Consider the following 24,940-nt stretch of genomic DNA (forward strand, 5'->3'; position numbering starts at 1 on the left):
GGCATTTATGTAACTTCAATATCATATAGGGTACCCCTTAACTAGAGTCTTTGGCTGGGTATAAATTGATGGCCCCTAAATCCTTTGGGATGGCCCCTAAAAACGCTAGGTTTAAAAGTGGACAAACTACTAGTCCTTGGATGTGTATCCAAATATGCTCGAAACATGAAGCTAATTTGGTTTTTAAAGGACTGGCGGGAACTGTTAAATGAGTCATTCCTTCAACTAAAATGGGCTCGTTACAACACTAACCGGGCGGCAATGAAAAATCAAAAGAAGAAAAAAAAAATGAAGATAAGAAAATCCAGTCAAAGAAGATAAAGATTTTGATGTAGCTGGTCCAACCTGGTCAAACTTAATGGCAACATGATAGAAAAGTTGGTAAGCATGAGTAGTAGGAGTACTAGACGGTTGGAGATAATTTTGAAAATTAAACAACATTTTTCTCATCTTTTTGACAAATCAATGTGGAAAGATATGAACAACGAAGGTTAGTCAATGCAGAAGCAAGAATGCCTAGTAGTCTATTCGGATACACACTAAAGAGGTCATGTGCCCGAATCCCTGCTAAGTAATAAATAAATTTACTTCTCATATATTTATTTTGACAGTGTTATCTATGGAGTAAAAAGAATACTTTATTAATATTTAAGTTTAACTTTCAATGACTTTGGAATACAACTGAACATTTTATTCAACAACAAATTTATTTTCATGGTAAATTTTACAGGGCATAAACTGTAATCACAATATACACACTGTACAAATGCAGAAGCTTCATTTCAAAAGATTTGTCAACCTCTCTGAAGCTTCTAAGATTGAATTCCTGTTACCAAAAGCACTAACCCTTATGTATTCTTCACCATTTGGACCAAATCCTGTACCTGGAATTGTGATTATGTGAGTCTTCTCAAGAATCTTGGCGAAAACATCCCAAGAACTTGAACCAGGAAAATGCACCCAAATGTATGGAGCATTCTTCCCGCCGTACACCTTTAAACCAAGTGATTGAAATGTCTCGAGCAGAATTTTCATGTTCTCCTTGTAGAAATCAATAACACCTCGGATTCCCTGAATTCACAAGAATCAATAGAGGAAACCAAATGTGTTCAAATTGCGCTGTTTCAGAATTATGCTAGGATAAATATCATATTGAAATGGTTACAAACCTTGTAGCCTTCTGGAGAAAGACAAGCTAGACCACCAGCTTGAGCAATACTCGAAGCGCCATTGAAGCAAGTGCAGACGACACGGTTGAAATCATTTATTACAGGAAACCCGTTTGAAAATTCAAGCTCTTCAGGTACCACTGTCCAACCAAGTCGAACACCAGTGAAGCCAGCAAATTTGGAGAAGGATGATATCTCAATAGCCACCTGAATGATAATCAGACCTTATCTCAGAAGGATATTGAATGACTACTCTTTGCCAAATAAACACAAAATAACTAAGTAAACATTTTTGTGTGCACTGTTTTTCATTTTCTGTTTTCGGTTTTTCTTCTCCAAAACAGGTAATAGAGCACAACCTGGTTAGATGACTGAAAATAGGAATATCTAGAATTGTACCCCTATGGAGTCTGTGATCACTGATCAAAGAAAAGGAGGAAAAATAACTAGGCTAAAATATTGGTGTGGCGACCTACCTCTCGGGCACCAGGAATTTCAAAGATAGACCTAGGACTGTCATCTGATATGTATGCAGCATAAGCAGAGTCGTAGATGATAATTGAGCCATTTTTCTTTGCAAACTTGACCAGTTTCTCCAACTGATCTCTTGATGCAGCGTAACCAGTTGGATTGTTTGGGGAGATGAAGAAAATGATATCAGTCCGCGGTGTGTTTGATAAATCAGGAAAGAAGTTATTCTCTGGTCCACATTTCATGTACTCTATTTTTCCATACTTGCCATTTTCTTCCTGAAAATTCCCACTCCTTCCCATTATAACACTTGTATCGACATATCCCTGTTGCCAAAAATAAATTAATCAGGTTTTTCTTAGCTAAAGGCCTCCGATCTCTAAACATTTAAGATAACAGAACTTTACTGGGAAGGAAGGATCTTGGACAGCCATTGTAACATTGGGTCCTAGAAGCAACTGCGAGGAGAAATCAAGAATCAGGATCCGAAATTCAAGCAAATTTGATCAAAATAAAAATGAAATATATATTTATAACGGAAGAAATCTGAACTCTCCACAGTACTAGAGTTACTTTGTCTAATGGATGTCATAAATGCAGTATTATACTAAAGTCCAATGTGGATGGCCAAGTTTCAAATGAAAACGAAACAAGAACATTAGTGAATGCTCAAGTACCTGAATGCGAGATATGTCACATTGTGCACCGTCTGAGACAAAGACTTCGGTGTCTTTAATATGTACGTCAGGGTACAGAGTTTCCGCAATTGCCTTCCTCAATTCCTGGTACCATAGGAATAAAATAATAAAAATAAACCTCCATCTCATAATACCTTAAATGATGGACAAAAATGACCTCTGGCGAGTTCACTATGCTACACTAAATGCATGTTCAGTAACAGAGAATGTGAGAAAATGGAGAAGACGTTTAAAAAAGATCATTATACCTTGTTCCCTTGCTCAGCTCCATAACCTCTATACCCCCCAACTGTTGATAGAGCACGGGAGTGCTACATAACAGTAATATAAATGGTCAGCTTTCCCTGTAAAACTGAAAACATATTATCTCAATCTGCTAACATTTCCTAGATAGAAGTTCTCTTTATGATATATATAGTATTAACCATAGATGTGATTTGTTTTTATAGATATAACATATCAGACATGAATCAATAATGTACCGATTCTAGGTAAATTTTCAGGCAGGTTTTATGAGAACCACACTTACTGCGGCCATATCCAATGTGATGATGTCTGGAATAGGTTCCGTAGTATCCCCAACCCCAAGGCTTATCAATTTCACATTTGGGTACTTTTGGACATGTTCAAACTCATGTCTGGAAATCTGAGGATAGAAAACGGAAGATTAGAAATATATTTCAAACTTCAAATTGCATATAATATTGTAATTGAGTGGTCCACTTCAGTCATCAGACAGTACCATCTTAAAATAGATATGCAAGGTAGCATGGCCAACCAAAGGGACCTGGTTAGAAGGGATTATGCACCACAAGGTTGACATAGTTTATTGATGGTGAAATTTAATGAATTGAATTCTTCATCAATCCAGGGTGAAATAGAAAAAGAAAAAATAGCTGGAGTTACATTTTCATAATCCTGAAATTGGATTGTGAAACACAAAACTCTCCGAGTAAATGTTTCTAAAATGCAAGAAAACAACATAATTCACAATCATCCAATGTCCTCAGAAAAGAATACATACATGTGAAACTAGGTGTACAAAACTGGACAACCACAGATAATACGGATTTAACCTTGTTAGAGAGAAATATTTTACCTCTGGGAACAAGTAACCATTTTGCAGTTTTTCTAAATTTGCATTGCGTGGAACTTTGGTGAGACATACTGTAATTGTAATCCATAAGAACAGTTATTGACAAATTTTGTATTGAATGAACATTTAAAATTGTTGAAAATATATGAGAGCTTTGCAAGCAACACATTACCAGTCCTCATGTAACGCCGTCTAATGAACATTCCGACTCCTCTCTCCTTACTGGCTGTCGAGCTATATAGACGTAAAAACAATTTTATATTATAAACTTTGACAAATAACCATTTAAGAAAGAGCAACAACGGAAGTAAAAAACATTACCTGTTCTGCACCAGTTTTCCCTGAAATAAAGCAGCAGAGCGTGTGCATGTGGGCAACGATAGATGAGATAGATACATATTTGGTTCCAGAATCTGGATTTCTTGGTAACTCCAATTACACTAACAAGTACTCTAAAAGCTTGAATGTAATATTTGGTTCTAAAATCTGGATTTCTTGACAACTCCAATTACACTTAACAAGCAAGTACTCTAAAAGCTTGAATGCAATATGCCTGCAGAGCCGCTGCTATTTATATAGAGACGATGCAGTAAAATCACAGTGGTAGTCCTCACCATACACACATCGGAAACTCCACATTCTATGGCCCCAGCAGTATTTTCTGCGGTGCTGGGTCCCGACAAGCAAATAGATGTGAACCCAAGTAGTTTATACTCATGACTTTCCATTCAATCAGAATACAGTGAATGATAGTCTGACCCGTTACTCATCGATACAAAAACAAGGAGTATGTTTTCCGCTCTATTCTAATTAATCCGTACCTTTAGGCAATTTTGTAAAACCTTCTTGATAGTCAACATCAAGAAGTCTAAATTTGGTTATTTCTATGAACCTAGACTAAGTCTCAAGTTTCTAAAGATGCTAACTAGATTCTCCTGGAAAAAGTTACAAGTCGGACAAGTCATGATGCATGAAAAGAGAAGACCAGTTGTTCATGCACAAGGTGGCTGAGGTCGACTCTGATGTTACTTTTCTAAATGTTACCAAATAGAACATGGTTCTTTTAAGTTTCATGAGCTCCACTTGAAAATGACCCATGGACAGTAACATTTCTTATGCTTATAGAAAACCATTAAACCGATACCTGCCACATTCATTCAACAATAACCTAGAAATAACATACTGACTCATCCAACTAACAAAGTTATATGAAACTGCACACAATCCACAAGACCCCACGCATCTAGTAGCTGCCAAAACCATGACACAGAAATTATTGGTGTGGGGGTCATATGTTTTTTCATTAGCTCTGACTGTGTGTCACACAAAACTTGAATTATAAGAATGACTCAAAGTTGTAAGTATAGATTAACAAAAAAGAACCAAAACATGAACATACAAAGTCATATACACACACATAAACAAATTTCCACTTCATTTCATATTCTTGGACATGGATTCTATTTTCCACAGTATGAAACTTCCATTCTGTTTTAAATGAAGCTTCTTAGAACACTACGTACATCGCGTTTACAAGTCTTGGTTCTACCAGAACTCCATCCATATTCGTTTAACCATTGTTATCTTAGTAACTTACAAATTGTACTATACAATTGCAGACAATGTACAGGAATTTTCACAGCAAGAATGAGAAAATTGAAAAAGCTAGAAATTTTCCAATCCACTTAACATAAGACAACAAGCGTTTCGTATAGAATAAAGATGATGTCGACTAGACTACAAACTCATTGCAATTGATATAAGAAAAAATGAGTCAAAGACGAGTTAAGTTAGGTTACCAAACAAGATTACAAACAAATACATCAACATCGTTACGAAAATTCTTGACTATTATTAGTATAAAAATCAAAAATTTAATACACCCATCAAGTTAAAATGATGCCCTTAATCATAAATTACAAAATGGGGGTAAAAATCACGTGTTTGATTAGCAATACAAAATGATTTGGTGAAGAAGACTAAAAGAAGTAAGAAGAAAAATACTAGTTTTAGGTTAAATGAGAGACTTCAAGGAATACCCCATTAACGACCACCATTTCTTCTCTTTTGAAAATGATGTACCAGCGAACATTTTAATCCAGTCAAGGTTTTGACTTGAGAACTCCAAAATTTTCTACGGAAAAGAATAAGAAATCAACTCTACAGGGACTCTTCAGTATATAAACCTGACTCGGGACTGACTCAGTTGAAGAAACCTATTTTGAGGCATACAGATTTTTTTTTAGACAATATCAAATAATGTCAAAATAAGGTCACTAAATAAAAAAGCATCACCATCCCTTATATATCATTTTTGATAATGGCATAACTATTCTTGATTAATTAATGTTAATAATTATGATTAATTAATAATTTTAATGATTGACTAAGTTAAGTTGTGAGTGTTATATCAATTGAAAACTCTGATTTTTTTAGTTTGAGTGTGGTTTTTGAGACAAAGGAAGAAAAGTGAAAAAAACTAGGGTTTTTGAGATTTGTGAGGTTTATGTGATTTTTGTGATTCAAAATGGATGATCCAGGAGAAGCTTCATCTCGTAAAAGCGATATAATACACGTCAACTACCACAATGATCCGTATTTAGCTGATTTTTTGGATTATGAGAATGATTTTGTTCAAACTTCAACTCAACCTCAAGCTAAAAGTCAATATGATGGTTTCTATGAGCCAAATCCAGATGATGAGTACATTATGGAAGAACCTTCTGCTGATAATACACAGGTATACTCTTATACGGTATCTAATCTCCTTTTTATAGCTTCGATTCTTTTAAAAAAATGAATTTTCACAAAGTTTTTCGAAGTTCGGAAATAAGTTCTGTAGTAAATTAATAGTCGAACTTTGAAAGAGGGAAGAACAGTTCGGCTAGTTCGATTGCTTTCATAGGATAGTCGAACCTCATATTTCTTGTTGTTTTTTTCGAGTTACTGTGTTAAGTTCGGCTCAAATATTTTCAGCCGAAAATTAATTATAATTCCACTTTATACAAGTACTAAGTTCGGCCCTTGATTTTTCAATATCGAGTAAGCCGGACCTTGTTCTACTCTAATATTTCGCTTGGTTCGGTGGTTTTTGAAATTTTTCGAATTAGCCGAACCTATAGTTAATTTCTTTGGTTAAGTTATCTTACCACGACGTATTCTTGTAGATCATGGTTTATGAACCTCAACCAATGAACGAGAAACCTTCGGCTGTTAACACTATTTACAAAGACAATCGAGATCACTTCCAAAATGACTTGGTAGGTAACCAATTGAGTGATGTATTACTTTATATGTTAAAAGTCTATATCTGAAACGTTTACTAAGTATATATGTGACCTTGTATTCCTGTAGAGATGGGGAAGTAAAGCGGAAGCAGAAACATGGGCTTATGAACATGGATTGCTAATAAATTGCGTGCTAGTTACCGGGCAACAAAGCCGATGGAACCGGGTTAAAATGGTTTGTGAGAGAAGCGGCAAAGACGTCGATAAACATAAAAAAGGTTCCGTGTATGTTGGGAAGACGGGTAGAAAGAACAAGACCAAGACGAAGAAAAGAGAATGTCCTTTCAAGATCGTTTTTAACTACATAGAAGAAGAGAACGAAGGTGAAAAATATTGGACTATGAATAAAAAGATGGATTGTCGTCATAACCACCCACGTGCACTTGATCTTCATGGACATGCAAGAGTCGCAAGGATCAAAGACCACGAAATGGTCAAAATAGATAAGATGTATAAAGCACGTATGCCACCGATTCAAATCCTAAGCATGTTGAAGGTGGATGACCCGCAAAACAAATCCACTCTACGAAATATCTACAATGCCAAAAGTACTTTGAGGAAGAAAGAATTGCAAGGTAGAGTAGTGATGCAACAATTGATGTGGTTGGCGGGGAATAACAACTACATGGTCCAAAAGGAATTGGATGAGTTCGTCCAAGTCTTACATCTATTTCTTGCTCAACCGGATTGCGTTAAATTAACTCAATGTTTTCCGCAAGTGCTTATAATGGATTACACCTACAAGACAAATAAATATGAGATGCTGTTATTGAACATAGTGGGGCATACCTCAACCAAGGCACCATTCACCGTGGCCTTTTGTTTATTAAGAGATGAGTTGAAAGAAGTAGATGCAAATGCCGATTTGTGGGTTTTTGATAGCGGAGACTTTTGATTGCTTGGTTCATTGTTTCGGGAGGGTTGGTAATAGTTTCACGTATGCGCCGCTAACGAAACCTTATCGTGAGGGTCTAAAAGATAGAAGGCTCGTTCTTGCGTTTGTTCAAGGATATCATTTTATCGGCCTCAAGCTTAAGCCCGGTTTCCCATTACCTCCTTTTAATTGTGAAGTCTTTTGGCCGGGATTCCAACATAATTACTCGATGGATTGGTGTGCAAACTACGCGACGGAAATGGACCTTTGGAAAGCTTCGTACATCTCGCTTATTAAAGATCAAGTAATTGCAATGACGGATGAATAAATAAGTGAATATGAAGAGGACGATGTCGATGAATCTGTGGTAAGATTAGAAAGTCCATAAAACATGATATGAAGTCTTTTTGGAATTATCATAAACGATCGGTTGTTTTCTTTTGTGACAATGAGGTGAGATTATAGATCACATAAAATGTATCCTTAAATATACCATATGGTTTAAATATTTTGATTTTTTCTTATTTATATGTGTGTTAATAAACACTTTCAAAAGTTACTGAGTTATGTTCGGCTTTATATGATTGCACCAAAAACAGCCGAACCTGACAAAATGCAAAAAATCCTTTGCAAATTAGTCAGGTTCGGCTTAGAACCAAGAGCACATTTAAAGCCAAATCTGACATATCCCACAAAACTGCGTTGGATTTGTCAGGTTTTCAAAAGTTACTGAGTAATGTTCGACTCTATATGATTGCACCAAAAACAGCCGAACCTGACAAATTGCAAAAAATTGTCAGGTTCGGCTTAAAACCAAGAGCATATTTAAAGTCGAACCTGACATATCCCACAAAACTGCCTTGGAGTTGTCAGGTTCGGCTGTTACGATAACAAGCACCAATACATTACGAGTTGAACCTGACCCTGTCACTTGTATAAAGCACCAATAAGAGGATGATAATCTCAGTCAAAGTCTACTCAATACCATAATAAACTAACATCCAAACATCAGAGTAACTAATATCCAAAACTAAAATACAAAATAAAGTCTTAAAAAGAAACAAACTAGCATTCAAGACATTAAATTGTGCTAAGTAAACATTATCACTTCACTAACGACCTCCTCCACGACCTCTTTTGGTAGTTCCATGTCCTCTTTGGCCTCCACTTCCGCCTTCATTGTCATCACCACCTCCACTTGGGCCTCCAGGTTCTAGGCGGGTTCTTTTTGCCCTTTTCTTTGAGCCAATAGCTTGACCAGTGCTAATGATGGATGCCAAGTCGTTGCAGAAACCTTATTGCTCAGCCACTGAACGCATTTAACTCAACGTTAACACCAACCCAGTACAAGTTTCTACTGCTAAAATGACTATACTTATTCTTCTTATTCTTATTCTTATACTTGTGCAATGGAAATCAAGATGATGCAAGATGAAGAATGCACACAAGTAAAGTAAAATAATTACCTGAAGGAGACTAAAATTTCCTCCAATGTTCCTAGGGTCACACCTCGAGGTTGTCGCAAGTGATTGGAGAAGGTATGCAACACAAGAGGTTCCCCAAGCGTACTCACTTACCTTTGAGAGATCTTTCAAGAATTGGAGGTACTGAGCAGTCACCTTGTTGCCACTATGATCGGGAAATATAATACGGCCAAGAGTGAACAACAAATAAGCAGCATCGGTCTGATTTATTTTGGCCTCATCCATCACCAGGGTCCCACTCGAAACTTTCGCCTGAGTATTCTCAAATTTTTCTTTCAAGCGTTTCATCTTGAATGACTTTAACATATTTGGTTTGTTGCTGCCGCCAATCTGCACGTTGTCCACCTCTTTAGTGGCGTTACAAAACTCTGTCAGGGTAGTAGTATGATCCCAACCAAGAACTTCTTCAACCAACTTATATAGTTGGTCCCAATCCAACTCATAATATTCAGCATTTACACTCCTTCCACGTGCTCTAAGACCTATAATCTTTTCCGTATCATCAGGTGTGATTGTCATCTCGCCGAATGGAAGATGAGATGTATACGTCTCTGGTCAGAATCTCTCATAAAAGGCAGAGGCGGCCACTGAATCACATTCCTTCTGTTCATACTCGATTGCTTTCCATAAACCAAACTTCTGAACTATAGATTGAACCTCAACAACCTCATTTTTCAAATCCCAAGCTGCTTCCCTTTGGTGCCCCAAATTTCTGATTGCAGTCCTATGATCCGGAGTCTCATAGATTTTCTTTTCCCACGACTCCTCGTAACCTATCAACACCTTTCCGCCATCTACAGGAAGAAATTGTATTGGTTCGTTCCTCTTAGGAGGTATTATTTCATGAGGAATATGAAGCTTTGTCTTGCGAGGTACAACAAGTTTCTCTTTGACTTGTTTTCCTAGTTGTAGTTGTGGTGGTTCTTCTTCATCTTTATCTTCAATGGATTTCTTTCCTTTGCTTCTTGATCTTCGTTGATCATCTTCATCATCATCATCTTCTTCTTCTTCTTCTTCTTCTTCTTCTTCTTTTCCATTTAGGTTACCTAGTATTTCTTCTTCTTCATCTTCATCTCCATTTAGGTTACCTAGTACTTCTTGTTCTTCATCTTCACTCTCATTGCTAGCAGAAGTATCTCCCTTGTTAGTTTCACTTCCTTCAACTTCTCCTTCTATTTGTTTCTCTGGCTCTCGGTTCTCTGTACCGGAGGTTGTAGAGCCCCTTTTTTCTGCACCCAAATTTTTGTTGCCTACTCGAGGTTGGGGCGTTTTAGAATTTGAAAGAGTTACTTCCATAGACCTCTTCTTTTTACTCTTCTTGTTAGTTATAACTCTACCACTAGCACTAGCTTTTTGTCCCCTAACACAAAGAAAGAAAAAAATAAGTACAACAAAAACTAGTCAGAATGAGGGTATTAACAAGAAGATGGCATCGGCAAGAAGTCGATTCCAAAATCAATACATAACAAGGATACTCCACTTTCAATATTATATAATGAGTGACACAGATGTATACAAGATTTGAGATATCACAAACTAAGACAGATCATGGTTCAGCTCAAAACCTAGCAAACTCGAATAAGCCGTACTCGAATAAGTGACACTGTTCTTCTAAATCCTTGGTTCGTCCGAATATTTTGAGCCGAACATACACCTGTAACCCTAATTTCAATTTCTAAATCCTATTCAATCGATTAAACATTCTCAAATCAATCATAAAAAGGATGGGTTTCTTATAAATACCTTCTAATATACATCTTAATGCCTCCGGGGTCCGGATTTCGCTCTTCACCGACGCTCACATCGATTAGGGCTTCCCTTGTTTGATTACTTTCTTGGTTGTAATTGATTCCAACATGCGTGTCTGGATTTATATCTCTAGCACAACGTTTCGTTCTAGCTTTCATTTTTAGTTATAATTTTAATCGACGATCAAAGATTTTTCATCGAACGATTAATCGGGTTATGGAAATGGGGTGGGAGGAGTCGGCTGCTGCTCAAATGGAGATGAAGAAGGAAGAGAAGAAAGAATGTTAGACTGATTTTTTTTGTTTTGAACAGTTTTAGTCTAGATTTTTATTTGGTCAAAAGGTATTTAAGTAATCTAATCGAATTAAAGGGTAACCTAGTAATTTTGGTATGGTTTAGAGACCCCTTATAAGGATACCCTAGATGGTATAATCATTTAGTATGCCTCAAAAAAAATCAGTATGCCTCAAAATAGGTTTCCAGTTGAATAGAGTTAAATTAGCCCAGCTTAATAAAAAGATAATAAAACGTTTAAGAACCCCAATACGTTTAAAAAGCCCGTTACGAAACCAAAGTTTATTTTCTTCTCACTAACCTAGAGCTGGAAACCGAGCTGAAACCCGCGGGTTTACCCATGCCCGTCCCGTGAAAACCCAAACCCGGCTCGGCTGGTTTCTAAACAAGTCGGGTTCGGGTTGGAGAAATGGTGGCCCGTCAAGAAACGGGTTAACCCGACCTGGACCGTAAAACAACGGGTTAACCCGTTAACCCGCACATTCACTTCTGCCGCGTGTCCCTCCCATTTAATATACGTGTCTCCTCTCCTGCCATGGGTATAAAAACAGAAAATACCCTAATTATTTCGTCTTCTCCGTCCGCAGCGGCAGCCTCAGTTCACAAACACAATTCTTTCGTCTTCTCCGTCTGCTTTCTAGGTCTTCGATCTTGATCTGTATAGCATGAATTGATTTGTATAGGATGAATTCATTGGTATTGATGTTCTTCTTCTTTTTATGATGATTTGTTATGATTTAGTTGCATACTTGCATAGATAGAAATATTATTTGCAGGTGTAAAAATTGATTGTTTGGAGTTTAGTTTTGTACTTAATTTGATGAAATTAAGAAGGGACTGTGGCTAGGTAAGAAGATGAAATTTGATGTTATATTATTGGGTTATTAGATGAAATTCTATCAATTTATTTGCTTAATTTCATGAATGGAGTTTGGGTTTTTGTTTATTTGCAATCACCAGGGTTTCTTGGTTGGTAAATTCTAATTTAGAATGAACAAACTGATTTAAGTTATTTGGTTACAAACTTACAATGTTGCTCTTCAGTTGTATTTGTAATTTTGTTTAGCATAATTTTGTCTTTATCCAGGATGTCAAGTGTGCAAGAACATTATAATGATGTTATGAGTAGTGAGGGTGAGGATAATGATGTTGAGATGGTAGATTCCGAGAATGTCTCTGCAACTGTTGGTTGTGCACCTGCACCTGTTTCAATTGGAATGAAAGGAAACAATTCAAAGAAATCTAGACTTAGGAGTTAGATCTGATTCTAGTTGGTTTGATTAAGGTTTTGAGATGTAATTTGGGTGGATTTGTTTGAATTTCACATGTTTTAGTTTATTGTATGATTGTAATTGGTGATGATTATAAATACAAGTTCTGTTTGATTTGGTCATGTTGTTCAGTTTTTAATTCAGATCCATGATTTACTTGTTCCAGGTATTCGTATTCAACAGTTTTGCTTGTGAAATTGAAATAATAGTAATGGTATGGCTTGGAATTGAATGAGCAGTTTAGAGTTTGCTTGTGAAATTGAGATGGTCTGAATGTGGCCGGAAATAGCCCAGAAATCGGTTTTTGGCGAGTTGACTCAACAAAAACCAGTTAACCCGTGAGCACCTGTGAACCCGCGAGTTTTACCCGGGACGGGCGCAGGTGGGATAAATGACCACCCGTGAAGAATTTCAACCCGCGAGCTCAGGCTTGTATTAACCCGTAACCCGCGGGTTGGTCACAAGCCAGACCCGTCCCGCCCGTTTGCCAGCTCTACAAGATTTGAGATATCACAAACTAAGACAGATCATGGTTCAGCTCAAAACCTAGCAAACTCGAATAAGCCGTACTCGAATAAGTGACATTGTTCCTCTAAAGCCTTGGTTCATCGGAATATTTTGAGCCGAACATACACCTGTAACCCTAATTTCAATTTCTAAATCCTATTCAATCGATTAAACATTCTCAAATCAATCATAAAAAGGATGGGTTTCTTATAAATACCTTCTAATATACATCTTAATGCCTCCGGGGTCCGGATTTCGCTCTTCACCGGCGCTCACATCGATTAGGGCTTCCCTTGTTTGATTACTTTCTTGGTTGTAATTGATTCCAACATGCGTGTCTGGATTTAGATCTCTAGCACAACGTTTCGTTCTAGCTTTCATTTTTAGTTATAATTTTAATCGACGATCAAAGATTTTTCATCGAACGATTAATCGGGTTATGGAAATGGGGTGGGAGGAGTCGGCTGCTGCTCAAATGGAGATGAAGAAGGAAGAGAAGAAAGAATGTTAGACTGATTTTTTTGTTTTGAATAGTTTTAGTCTAGATTTTTATTTGGTCAAAAGGTATTTAAGTAATCTAATCGAATTAAAGGGTAACCTAGTAATTTTGGTATGGTTTAGAGACCCCTTATAAGGATACCCTAGATGGTATAATCATTTAGTATGCCTCAAAAAAAATCAGTATGCCTCAAAATAGGTTTCCAGTTGAATAGTGTTAAATTAGCCCAGCTTAATAAAAAGCTAATAAAACGTTTATGAAGCCCAATACGTTTAAAAAGCCCATTACGAAACCAAAGTTTATTTTCTTCTCACTAACCACTCCAGACACCTTTTTGTTCAAATCAAAACCCTACCACACCTCTCTTTCTCTATCCACTCTTCTGCTCCTTCAGATTCAGCCATTGGAGCGTACAGATGCGTGCCAACCAAATCAGGTATTTATCAATATCTTGTTCTATCCAAAGAAGTTAGGGTTTGTATTCTTTTTTAGGATTTATTGAAGTATTATGCAGTATTGCTATTGAAATTGATTGAGTTTTTTTTTTTCCTTCAAAAATCGAAACTTGGTTTCAGATTTGTGAACTTAGTACATAAATAAGAAACCCCGATTTCAAATAAACCTCTGGAATTGAACTTATAGTTTGACTTTCGTTTGCTTCTGTACAGTGTTTAATGTAGATTTTGGAGGTGAAAACTCTTAGTAATTGAATCAGTTCTTCATTCATAGATTGAGTTTGTTCTTGTTTTCTTGTGTTGTAGTACAGGGATTTTTCAGTTTTGTGAGGACAGGGCAATGCTTGGGTAGATTACAGGGAACTTTTGCATCTACCAGACTTGGTGTGAGACTGTTTAAGTCAATGACTGGTTTATGTGTTGCTGATTCTTTGAGCTCTTCGTCTCCTCCTGTATCTGATGGAGAATTAAATCTCCGGCCATTATCTTTAGGTAGTGGAGATCTGAAAAAATCTTCATCCACAAGCGTTCAATGTACACCTGACATTGAAAAGAAGTATGTTCATCGTGTTTATGAAGCAATTGCTCCACATTTCAGTTCCACTAGGTTTGCCAAGTGGCCGAAAGTATCGACGTTTTTGAATGCATTGCCGCGTGGTTCTCTTGTTTTGGATGCGGGATGTGGTAATGGGAAGTACTTGGGATTGAATCCGGAGTGTTTTTACATTGGTTGCGACATTAGTCCTCCTTTGATTAACATATGTTTGGATAGAGGAAATGAAGTGATGGTTGCAGATGCTGTAAATATGCCTTACATGAATGATTTCGGTGATGCAGCGATTTCTATTGCGGTACTACATCACCTAAGCACTGAAAGTAGAAGGATAAAAGCTATTGAAGAATTACTCCGAGTTGTCAGGAAAGGTGGGTTGGCCCTTGTAACAGTTTGGGCAGTAGAACAAGAAGATAGGACTTTGCTTACCAAATGGACTCCTCTTGCTGAGAAGTACTCAAGTGAGTGGGTGGGACCAGGTAGCCCTCGTGTACGTAGTAGTCCTTCACCTTTTGCACTTGGAAGAATTCCAGAAACTGATGAGAATGGTGGAAATAGGATAAAACGTGATTCAGAGGAGAAGAGAGAACATGAACTTGTAGCTATAGACGAGGAAGGAAGTTCCTTGACATCTGGAAATGAAAACGACATTGACAGCCAACAGGAGTATTTTGTTCCATGGCATTTGCCATATCACCGTGCTGAAATCAGCGGCGCATCTGTTGGTGCTCTTGCAAGCGGACTAGCAAAAAGAGACGAGAAGAAGGGCACTGTGGTATACAACCGATACTACCATGTCTTCAAAGAGGGAGAGCTTGAAAGGTAAGACACCACCTAAATTTCTAGTTTCAATTTTCCTCTCTATCTGATATCTCATGCTACTATTACTGTGCTTTTGCCTTCTCCTTCTACTTTTTTCTGTAATGATTTTTACTGTACATTTTAGGTAGATTTTCTTATTCTGCCCGTCTCTGCAGTTACCTGTGTAGCAACAGATTTAGAATTTTGTGTGCTCCATAAATTGATATTGAGGCATCTGATTCTCACATAGATAAATCACCTATAATTTGATATTGAGGCATCTGATTCTGATCCATGGTATTAATGTATCATGGCTTATTCACCACATTTAGCACACGTGTTCTTCGGATAATGCCAATCAACCTTTCTGTTGAGTTTTACTTCTATTTTTTCTTTATTGGTGTACTTGGAAATTGGACGTGTGGTACATGTTTATCAGTGTTTCCTGGTCGTCTTGCAGGTTAACTTGTGGTATAAAGAATGCAATCATACGCGATCGTTTTTATGACAAATCTAATTGGTGTATCATTCTCGAGAAGACATGATTTTCGAACGCATGCTTTATTGTCCATCCCCACTCCCATGGTGGAACTACCAAACAATGAAAATGGAAGGCAAAGCACTTAAATTTGGGTGTTTGCTCATCCAGTCTCAAGTTGAGCAGAACATCTCAAAAGGGTCCTACAAAATCATAAATAAATGTTAAAAATGGGGCACACAGTCAAATTGTTCGGTGGTACCAGTGTTAAAATTGTCTGCCATCCAAGTTGATGGGAAAATGGGCAAATTTAATTAGCCCCACTGGATTTTCCCTTAGTAGTTAACTGTATAGCAACATATTCAGAATTTTGTCTGCTACAGGAGGCTACGAAGATAAATCACCCATAAACTGATATGGAGGAAGCTAATTTTGATCTTTGGTATTATAGCTCGTTCACCACATTAAGAACATTTTTTCGTCCGATAATGCCGACCATTCTGTTTCTCATCACTTTTACAGTTTACTTATATTTTCTATTAGTTGTTGAAAAGGAGGGCGTACCAAATACATCACCAGCATTTCTGTTCGATAACCCGTATGAACAAATCTAATGCAATTGCGATTAAACCTACTTAAAGATTCTTGAATAATATGTATAAAAAGTTTATTTCTTTCTCTTCACAATCAGAAAGTCAAGACAATAAAGTCCATGCACCTGATTGTATAGAAGAGTACTTGGACAATCTCAAAAATCAATATCCAAGATTAATCTAGCCGTGTCCAAATAAAGATGATCAGAATTCTTCCAACTATGAAACTTGTTATCTATCTTTCTCAATATGAATTCTACAAGAACAAGTCTCGTAATATATCACAATTAGTATGAACTTCTACTAAGATTGATTACGTACTACTTGTGTTATCTGCATAATAACGATACAACAATATAATGCGGAAAAAGAAAAACATAAGACACCAGAAGTTTTGTTAACGAGGAAAACTGCACCTGAAGAAAATCTTAGGACCTCGTCCAAATTTGAGCACCGAAATGTATTAAATCGCTTCAGACACTAGCATGTTGGGAAAAAAAGGGTTTCACAAAGGATGAATGACACAGAGAAGAAAGTGTTGCACTCCAAAACTTTCAAGGCTTGTATAAATTTCTTTTAGACAAATATTTCTACCCTCCCAATAACAATTGGCGATTACAACAGGTATGCGAAATATTGCCTTCAGGATACAATGAAAGCCCTGCAACGAAAACTGAATTCAAGGTTTGTACCCCTTGATTCAATCAAGAACACACAAAGAGATTTCTGATTTCTGATGATGCTTTTTGAAACAGAGAAAACAGATTGATTTTTCTTATATGTTAAACGAAACTGGGAGAAGCTATTTATAAAGGGTTTTGCACCTGTTGGGAATAGGTTTTTTTTATTCGCCAACAGGTTTCTATTCACGAAACGTCAGGTTCCTTCATCAACAGACATCAATGGTGTCTTTTGGATTCGAAATTTTCGAACAGGCTTTTATCGGCCAAATAAAACCTTCAGTTCAAAAAATTCTTCCGGGGGCGTTGCCCCCTTGAAACCCCCACCAGGGGCGGTCTCCCCTGGACCCCCATGACCTGACCTGTCAGGTCGACCACAGCCTGGAGGGCGATGCCCCCCAGGACCCCCCTTTGGTTAGCGGCGTTGAAAATATTCCAACATTCTCCCCCTATTTTCAAAAACCATAAAACAAAGTTAAAACTTTTAAATCAGAGTGACTGCATCACCGAAGTGACTGCCTACGTACCCGAGTGGGATCAAGCCAACGTAGTTCAAGCACAATTGAGACTAAGCATCATCGTTGAAATCAACACATAAATGATAGGTATTTTTTGGATTTGAACCTTCACTTAGTGTAAGAAACTCAAAGCCTTATCGAGGTTCTATGGTGAAACCAGTCTTGAACCAAGTACCCCTTATGATAAAACCGGAGTCTCCACACATATTGATTTCATAAAATCATGTGTTCTGTAGCCAAGCACGTTAATGGCCATGTGCTTATATCCTTGTTCATGAGTCTTCTTTAGAGAACGGTCTTCTTCTCTAAGGAAACGGCCTTATTTCCATACTCATATAGGTAAGTCTCGAAGGTGTTTCTGCGATACACCTTTTACTAATCATAGACTCATTAAGGATTTACATCCATCCTATTTTCTTGCAGAAACCAGCACTAATAAGAAATGGGAAGTTTTTTATATTAGTGCTCCATAATCCACATCCATAACTTGTTGGTACCACATTGAACCTTGTTTATCCTTTTCAAAACATAGGTTGGGTTTCTGCTATGGGAGATCAAACTTCCTTCACAGACCTTAGTCCCATTTCTTTCCTTTTTATTGAAACCACTGAACTTGGTAGACTTTTCGTAAATGGGTCTGCCAAATTCCTCTTTGATTCAATAAAGTTAACCGTAACTACTCCCCTCTTGAGTAGTTGCCTAACCATGTAGTGTCTAAGACTTGCATGTCTAGACTTTCCATTATAAGTCTTATTAGAGACATTATAGATTGTAGCTTGATTATCACAATTAATCAAGACCGCCGGAGTTGGCTTCTTCCAAAAAGGAATTTCCATAAGTAGGTTTCTAAGCCAATCTGCCTCCTTACATGCATCAGTTAAAGCTATCAATTCTGACAACATTGTTGAATCAGAAATACAAGTCTGCTTCTTGGAACTCCAAGACACAGCAGCACCCCCTAATGTAAAAATCCATCCAGAAGTTGACTTGGAATTTGATTCTACATTGTTCCAGTTAGCATCGATGTACCCCTCTAGTGCAGCGGGATAGCCTTGGTAATGCAAACCAAAATTTATTGTTCCTTTCAAGTAAGCCATAACTCTTGAAACTGCTTTCCAGTGTTCATATCCTGGATTACTTGAGAAACGACATAATATTCCCACGGCTTGGGCTATGTCCGGTCTTGTGCAATGCATAGCGTACATAAGACTCCCAATAACACTAGAATACTCAAGTTGAGCATGAGTACGGCCGGTGTTCTTCATTAACTTGATAGTATGGTCTAAAGGAGTAGGTGCTGGATTGTCATCAAAGTGACCATATTTCTTGAGAAATTTCTCAATATAATGAGATTGAGTTAAAACCAACTCATCTCCCTTTCTTAGGATCTTAATTCCCAAGATTACATCAGCCTCTCCTAAATCCTTCATATCAAAGTTAGAACTAAGAAACTTCTTTGTTTCTTCCACAACAGATATGTCAGACCCAAATATTAACATATCATCAACATACAAACAGAGAATCACACAACCAGAACTATCATGCTTACTATAGATACATTTGTCCGCATCATTCACCACAAAACCATATGACAAAACTACTTTATCAAACTTCTCATGCCATTGCATAGGGGCTTGCTTCAAACCATAGAGAGATTTCACTAACTTGCAAACTTTCTTCTCTTGGCCTGGTAATATGAAACCTTCAGGTTGTTCCATATATATCTCTTCTTCTAAATCCCCATTTAGAAAAGCAGTTTTGACATCCATTTGATGCACAACCAACTTATGAATAGAAGCAAGTGCAATCAAGCAACGAATGGATGAGATGCGGGCAACAGGAGCATATGTATCAAAGTAATCAATACCATGTCTTTGTTTATAACCCTTGGCAACTAGCCTTGCCTTAAACTTATCAACTTCACCATCAGCTCTCAACTTTCTCTTGAATATCCATTTACTTCCTATTGCTTTAGCACCAGGAGGTAAATTTACTAATACCCAAGTCCCGTTAGTCAAAAGCGAATGCTTTTCATCATTGATGGCTTCTTTCCAGAAATTTGCATCTCTAGAACTCATGGCTTCAGCATAAGTTTTAGGGTCATCATCAGTATGCATAACATACTGGTTAACACTAAGAATTCTATTCTTATTTGCCTCTACAAGGTAATAAATAAAGTTTGGATCAGGCTTTTTCTCAATCCTTCCTCTCTTACTCCTTCTAGGTTCAATATCTTCAGTAGGCACTGAAATATCATTGTCATGAGTAGGAGAGGGATTTTCATCATTGTTATCAATCTCCATAGGTTCTAGATCAGGTAACAATGGATTCTCCATGGGTTTCTATTCACGAACCGTCAGGTTCCTTCATAAACAGACATCAATGGTGTCTTTTGGATTCGAAATTTTCGAACAGGCTTTTATCGACCACAGCCTGGGGGGCGATGCCCCCCAGGACCCCCCTTTGGTTAGCGGCGTTGAAAATATTCCAACATAGCATACAATCATACTTCGAACTGGGTTATAGTTTGGACCGAATTTAATTAACCCTATAAGCAGTTCAGATGCAGTCATTCACCTTACGTCTCTTGAACCTCGCAAGCCTCTACGTAATTGATTCCCTAATTAGCGGACGTCCTTTACATGTTAAGAGTTGGTTCAACCTAAGTGAAGACTTTTGAAACCAATCTGCCTCTAACATATAATCCTATTTTATTTTCATTTATATCGAATTGATCACGGCTTGGAAATTTATTAATTTGCAAAAGACAAGGATAACAAACCACACAAATCTGAAACCCTTACCCATAGTTAGCGGAGAAGCCTGGATTATTAATCACCCGTGAAGAACAATCTTAAACCTATCAATAAATAAAAGTTTTAAATATCTATCTTGAGGAATCACAAAGTCTGAGATAAAGAGAACTTTGCAATTTCTATCTAGATAGTTCCTAAGAGATTACTGAAACCTCGATAATAGAAAGAACAAGATCAGGATACACGAACAGTCTCCTATAACAATCCAACTCATAACAATATCCATTGCTATTTGTTTTATTAATTATGTTCAATTAATCAAGTTTCATATCCCTATAAGGAGTGGGTTAGAGTTTAATCACCATTATTACAAAGTGCACAAGTTATGTTTTTATTTTGGAATTATAAATGCAACTCTCAGACTATTAGGAAGTATATATGGAGTGAACAGCTTTCTAGACGAAAATTCTAGTGGCCAAGTTACCTTTATGTTCCATATTTCACTCCAATCCTAGATTACTTTTATTCTAGTGGAGCTGCAAAAAAAACCTTGAAAATAAAGTTACCTGTAGCGTTTAAATTTCTAAGGAGTATATTCCATACCTATACTTAGTATATGAATTCTTATACTCCCTCCGTTCCACTTTCGATGATGGTTTGGGAATTTTCACGCAAATTAATAAAAATGAAAAAGATTAAATTTTTTTCCATGTCCATGAATTTTTTTTTTGAAATATTAATTGCTATTACTTTGTTAAAAGAAACCATATAATCCATGAAGACGTTTTTGGTAGTTTTGTGAAAATATATGGAAACTCTCAAATATATTTTGGAACTATAATACAATCCTGAACCATCGTATATTATTTTTTTCAAATAAGACAAACACCTCCAGCAACATCCCTTAGAGAAATAAGATGAAAATCAATAACATTAACTTACTTTGTTATCATAAGCGTTTTCTCACTCACATTATGCTTTGTTTTTTTGTTGAATAGTGTGGACTTTCCAAATAGGGTGCTTCTCTTATTATTGAATTTTCTGATTATAACCACTGAAAAATGTGAAAGGATGTGTACATTTTTTCATAAAAGAGGAGAACCTTAGAATACTTTCATAAACATAACCGATTTTGGAAACCCGAAACCATTACAACATTTTTTCAAGGTCATCATACAATAAACATATCTATAGTAACTCCACCAATTCTTGACTAGCCACCTTAATCTTACAAGCACAAAAACTATTACAAAATTCCCAAAGGAACAAATCACATCAAGGGGACTAATCAGTTTTATAAACAAAACTAATTTGCATCACTGCATAGAGCAGGGATTGGATCAGATCCAACCCAGTGTTTGCAAGAACATGTAAGTCTAAGTTACATGAACTGAAGGTTTTAAGTAAAAGTATCTACAAGAGTAACAAAGTCTATAATAACAATGTCTAGAGTAACAAATATTTTTTCGAATCGATTTTAATGGTTTGGATCAGAGTATGTTGGTATGAATGGGTGTTGGAGTCTTGGTAACATGTTGAGGTGATGAGATTGTTCATATTCTTGAACTTGTTGTGTCTGCCTTAGTTTCCATAGGTAGAGTTTCTGGTATTATTGTTGCCCTTGTAGATGATTCTTCTTCATAATTAAGTAGACGTTGATCTTCGATAAGAGCAACAACATCTTCAACTGAAGAAAACAAAAACCCAAACCAGAAAAAACCCAAGTCTAATAGTAGCTAATAAACTTAATGTTATTACTGAAAGTCAAAGATAAAGAAGTTACATCAAACCCTTACTGGAACAAATCAGTAAATCCAAAGAAAACAAAGCTAAAAAGAGGAAAAAGAGTGATTGAATGAGAAGAAGGAAATGATTTGAAGTTGGTCGGCTCAGATCTTGCTCCATGGGAACAAAGTCCGAGCCAGCGGCAGTTTTAGCTATTTAGGTTTTCTCTGATTGCAGAGCTTAAGAACAGAGGAGATAGGTTTCATTAGATTGGTCTTGTCATTCTATATAAAGGACGTGTACTTTATACCTCATAATCATACACATAATGTTGATATTGTAAGCATTTAATTCTCTAGTGATTTCCAAAAAATGACCAAATTCAGTTGCCAGGTAATTTTGACCATTCCAGTAATAATCTTATTTTGCAGTATTCTTTTTAATTTTAACGATATGAATAAGTTATTAATTATAAGATTTTACATTTTCAAATGAGAATACGTCGCCATGTATATTCTATACTCCATCTGTCCAATCAAAGTTGACCTATTTCAAGTTTGCACAATTGCTAAGGCAAGAACGAAAAATGAATTTTTTAGGTGTTTTTTTCCAGTTATATCCCCGTGGGTAACAAATAGTGGAATTTAGAAATGACATATCTTTCAAAATCCACACTACACAACAAGTATTTGTAAACTTTATACTGTTGAAAATTATTTTAAAACACCTAATTAACGAATATAAACATGACTAGATATCAAATTATAAATGTTTCTTCTAAAATTTAATAACAATAATTAACTAAAAGAGTATTTTTTTAAAAATAAAGACTTGTTTAATAAGAATGGTAAACTTTGGTGGGAGAAAAATTTAAAATGAAAAAATCATTGGTGAGCGGAGGGAGTATAACAAAATGTAACGTTCAAACGAATTTTCAAACTCATAAAAGATAAAAAGAATACAACATGCAAAAATAATCATATTTATACACAAAAAGAATAAATGAAAATTATACTATCATACTGGTAAAATTATATATATATAAAATATCCATTAACAAATATTTATATATAAAAATAAAAACTAAAATCTTATCAGATGACATTGTTTTTTTTTAATACTTGAAACACATTTTTGAAGATAGTTAAGTTAATATTGATGCAAACAGTATGGTTGCTCGATATCATCCTCAATACTATCTGATGATTTCGGAAAGGTAAAAGGTAAAGTAGGTGTTGATAATACTGAAGGGGATAAATTGTACATCAAAGGGAAAAGTTATGAATGTGTAAGTAGTTTTCATTAATCTACTTAGATGTTAAATACTCTTGTTAAATAGGAGTCTCCTTATGCACAGTAGCTTAGCAAATATTAATTATTTTTGATTTTTTAATTAATAACTCGTGGTAAGTTACATTGTAATTTTAGCTTCTCCTAATATTTTCCTTATAACAAGTTACATTATTTTCAACATTGTAGTTTTAGTTTCTCCTAACATTTTTTGCGTCTTTATATATTTTCCAAGGCAGTGTTTCTCATGAGCTTCTTATTAAGGCTATAACCCCGATGAAAACGCGGTCTAAACATTTTTCAATGTTGTCTCAAAACTAGCCTCATGAGTATGGCTTTCACAAGTTGTGTAGTTCGGTATTAGATGATGTCAGACTGAGGTTTCAACAAGCATATAGAGAATAAAACTTATACGCAATGTTCCGTTACTTATTGTTACATATTTTTTTTCCATCTTTAACTTTGCTTTTTTATTTCTTATCAGCAACTTCGTTTATCGGGTTTGAGCCTGAAAATGTAGCTAGCGATGATACGCCAGTTGACGCCCTCAAGAAAAATCTTGCAAATATATTGATATTCGAAATTCAATTATCAAAAACATCCGATGGTTAGAGACTATCAAGAAGGATCGAATCAATGTCCCCAATCTTTCAAAAAAAGAAAAGAAAAAAGCTCTTGAGCACCAGATTGCAAACTCAAATTATAACTGTCGGTGGAGTACAAAAGACTGAACATGTAGCTCTAGATATATATTCTAATCCTTTTCTTGTTTATCTTAGTTTTTATTTTTATTTGATAATTGAAGAAGTTTTGTTAAAATTTGTTCTTATATAATAGTTGTTGTAAAGTTTTTAACTTATAGTTTACTTTTTTACGGGGGATTTCACTAACTGTAACAAACAAGTTATGTTTGTAAAATCCTATATAAACATCTCACATAAAGATTAATATGTCAACGATTAAAAAATCTCTTTATTGGTGGAGCTGCGTTGTGGCCATTACCTCGTGGGACTGGCATACATTTATATGTGCCGATCTTCTTTATAACTAATCATCTTAGAATGGAAAAAAATGCAGTTTTGTTAGCTTGTAAATAACAATTCTTCACTGGTTTGAATAATCCTTCTAGTTAAATTTACTTTAAATAGATCAGAAGCTAGGTAAGTATGATTCGAGATAAGATCTCCAGTTGTCTCTTTATTAGTGATCTAAAGAATTTCAGATCTTGTCGTTAGTTTTTTATGGTTTCACAATTTTGGTGAGTGTCTTGTTACAAGATTTCAGTATGTTGACTGTAGCTTTATAATGTTGTAAATTGCACGAAATTGGTTATGTTTGAAAAATAACGGTTAGGTTTTTCAATCTCACACTTTCAGTAATGTATCCTATAACCATTAATTTAACATATCTCTAAGTTGTTTTTATTTATAAACCTTATTCCTTCTTTGTTTTTGGAAACCATTTTAATTTTTTGGAATGTCATATGTTGGAAATCTGGATACAAACTATTTAAGTTTGTTACTCAGACATACTCATACTATTTTCAAGCACTCCCAAAGGAAAACAAGGCACCCTCTTTGGAGTTCTTTGAAATGATTGACACACTCGCTGCACTAGCGAATCGTCCGATGAGCCTAGCATTTTAAGTTCTTTCCCTGAAATTTTGTTATGGTTGTGTCTATATATAACCCG

At 36.0% G+C, this 24,940-nt stretch overlaps 2 protein-coding genes across 2 annotated transcripts; one reads left to right on the plus strand and one right to left on the minus strand.

Moving 5' to 3' along the window:
• Nucleotides 1-678: 678 nt before the first annotated feature.
• LOC113326746 (probable LL-diaminopimelate aminotransferase, chloroplastic) lies at nt 679-3,952 on the minus strand. The gene is made up of 10 exons (XM_026574406.1): nt 3,756-3,952; nt 3,607-3,668; nt 3,438-3,505; nt 2,868-2,984; nt 2,587-2,649; nt 2,318-2,422; nt 2,048-2,098; nt 1,646-1,966; nt 1,170-1,376; nt 679-1,071 (listed from the first exon to the last, which is right to left on the minus strand). The coding sequence occupies exons 1-10, from the start codon at nt 3,830-3,832 to the stop codon at nt 778-780; spliced, it is 1,365 nt and encodes a 454-aa protein (XP_026430191.1). The 5' UTR covers nt 3,833-3,952; the 3' UTR covers nt 679-777.
• A 9,778-nt stretch (nt 3,953-13,730) lies between these two features.
• LOC113281896 (tRNA (carboxymethyluridine(34)-5-O)-methyltransferase-like) lies at nt 13,731-16,199 on the plus strand. The gene is made up of 3 exons (XM_026530804.1): nt 13,731-13,835; nt 14,161-15,229; nt 15,669-16,199. Exons 2-3 carry the CDS (start codon nt 14,259-14,261, stop codon nt 15,751-15,753), a joined length of 1,056 nt encoding a protein of 351 aa, XP_026386589.1. The 5' UTR covers nt 13,731-13,835; nt 14,161-14,258; the 3' UTR covers nt 15,754-16,199.
• Nucleotides 16,200-24,940: the final 8,741 nt, after the last annotated feature.

This window comes from Papaver somniferum, chromosome 1 (genome assembly GCF_003573695.1).
Source record: "Papaver somniferum cultivar HN1 chromosome 1, ASM357369v1, whole genome shotgun sequence".
In the NCBI taxonomy this organism is placed as follows: Eukaryota; Viridiplantae; Streptophyta; class Magnoliopsida; order Ranunculales; family Papaveraceae; genus Papaver; species Papaver somniferum.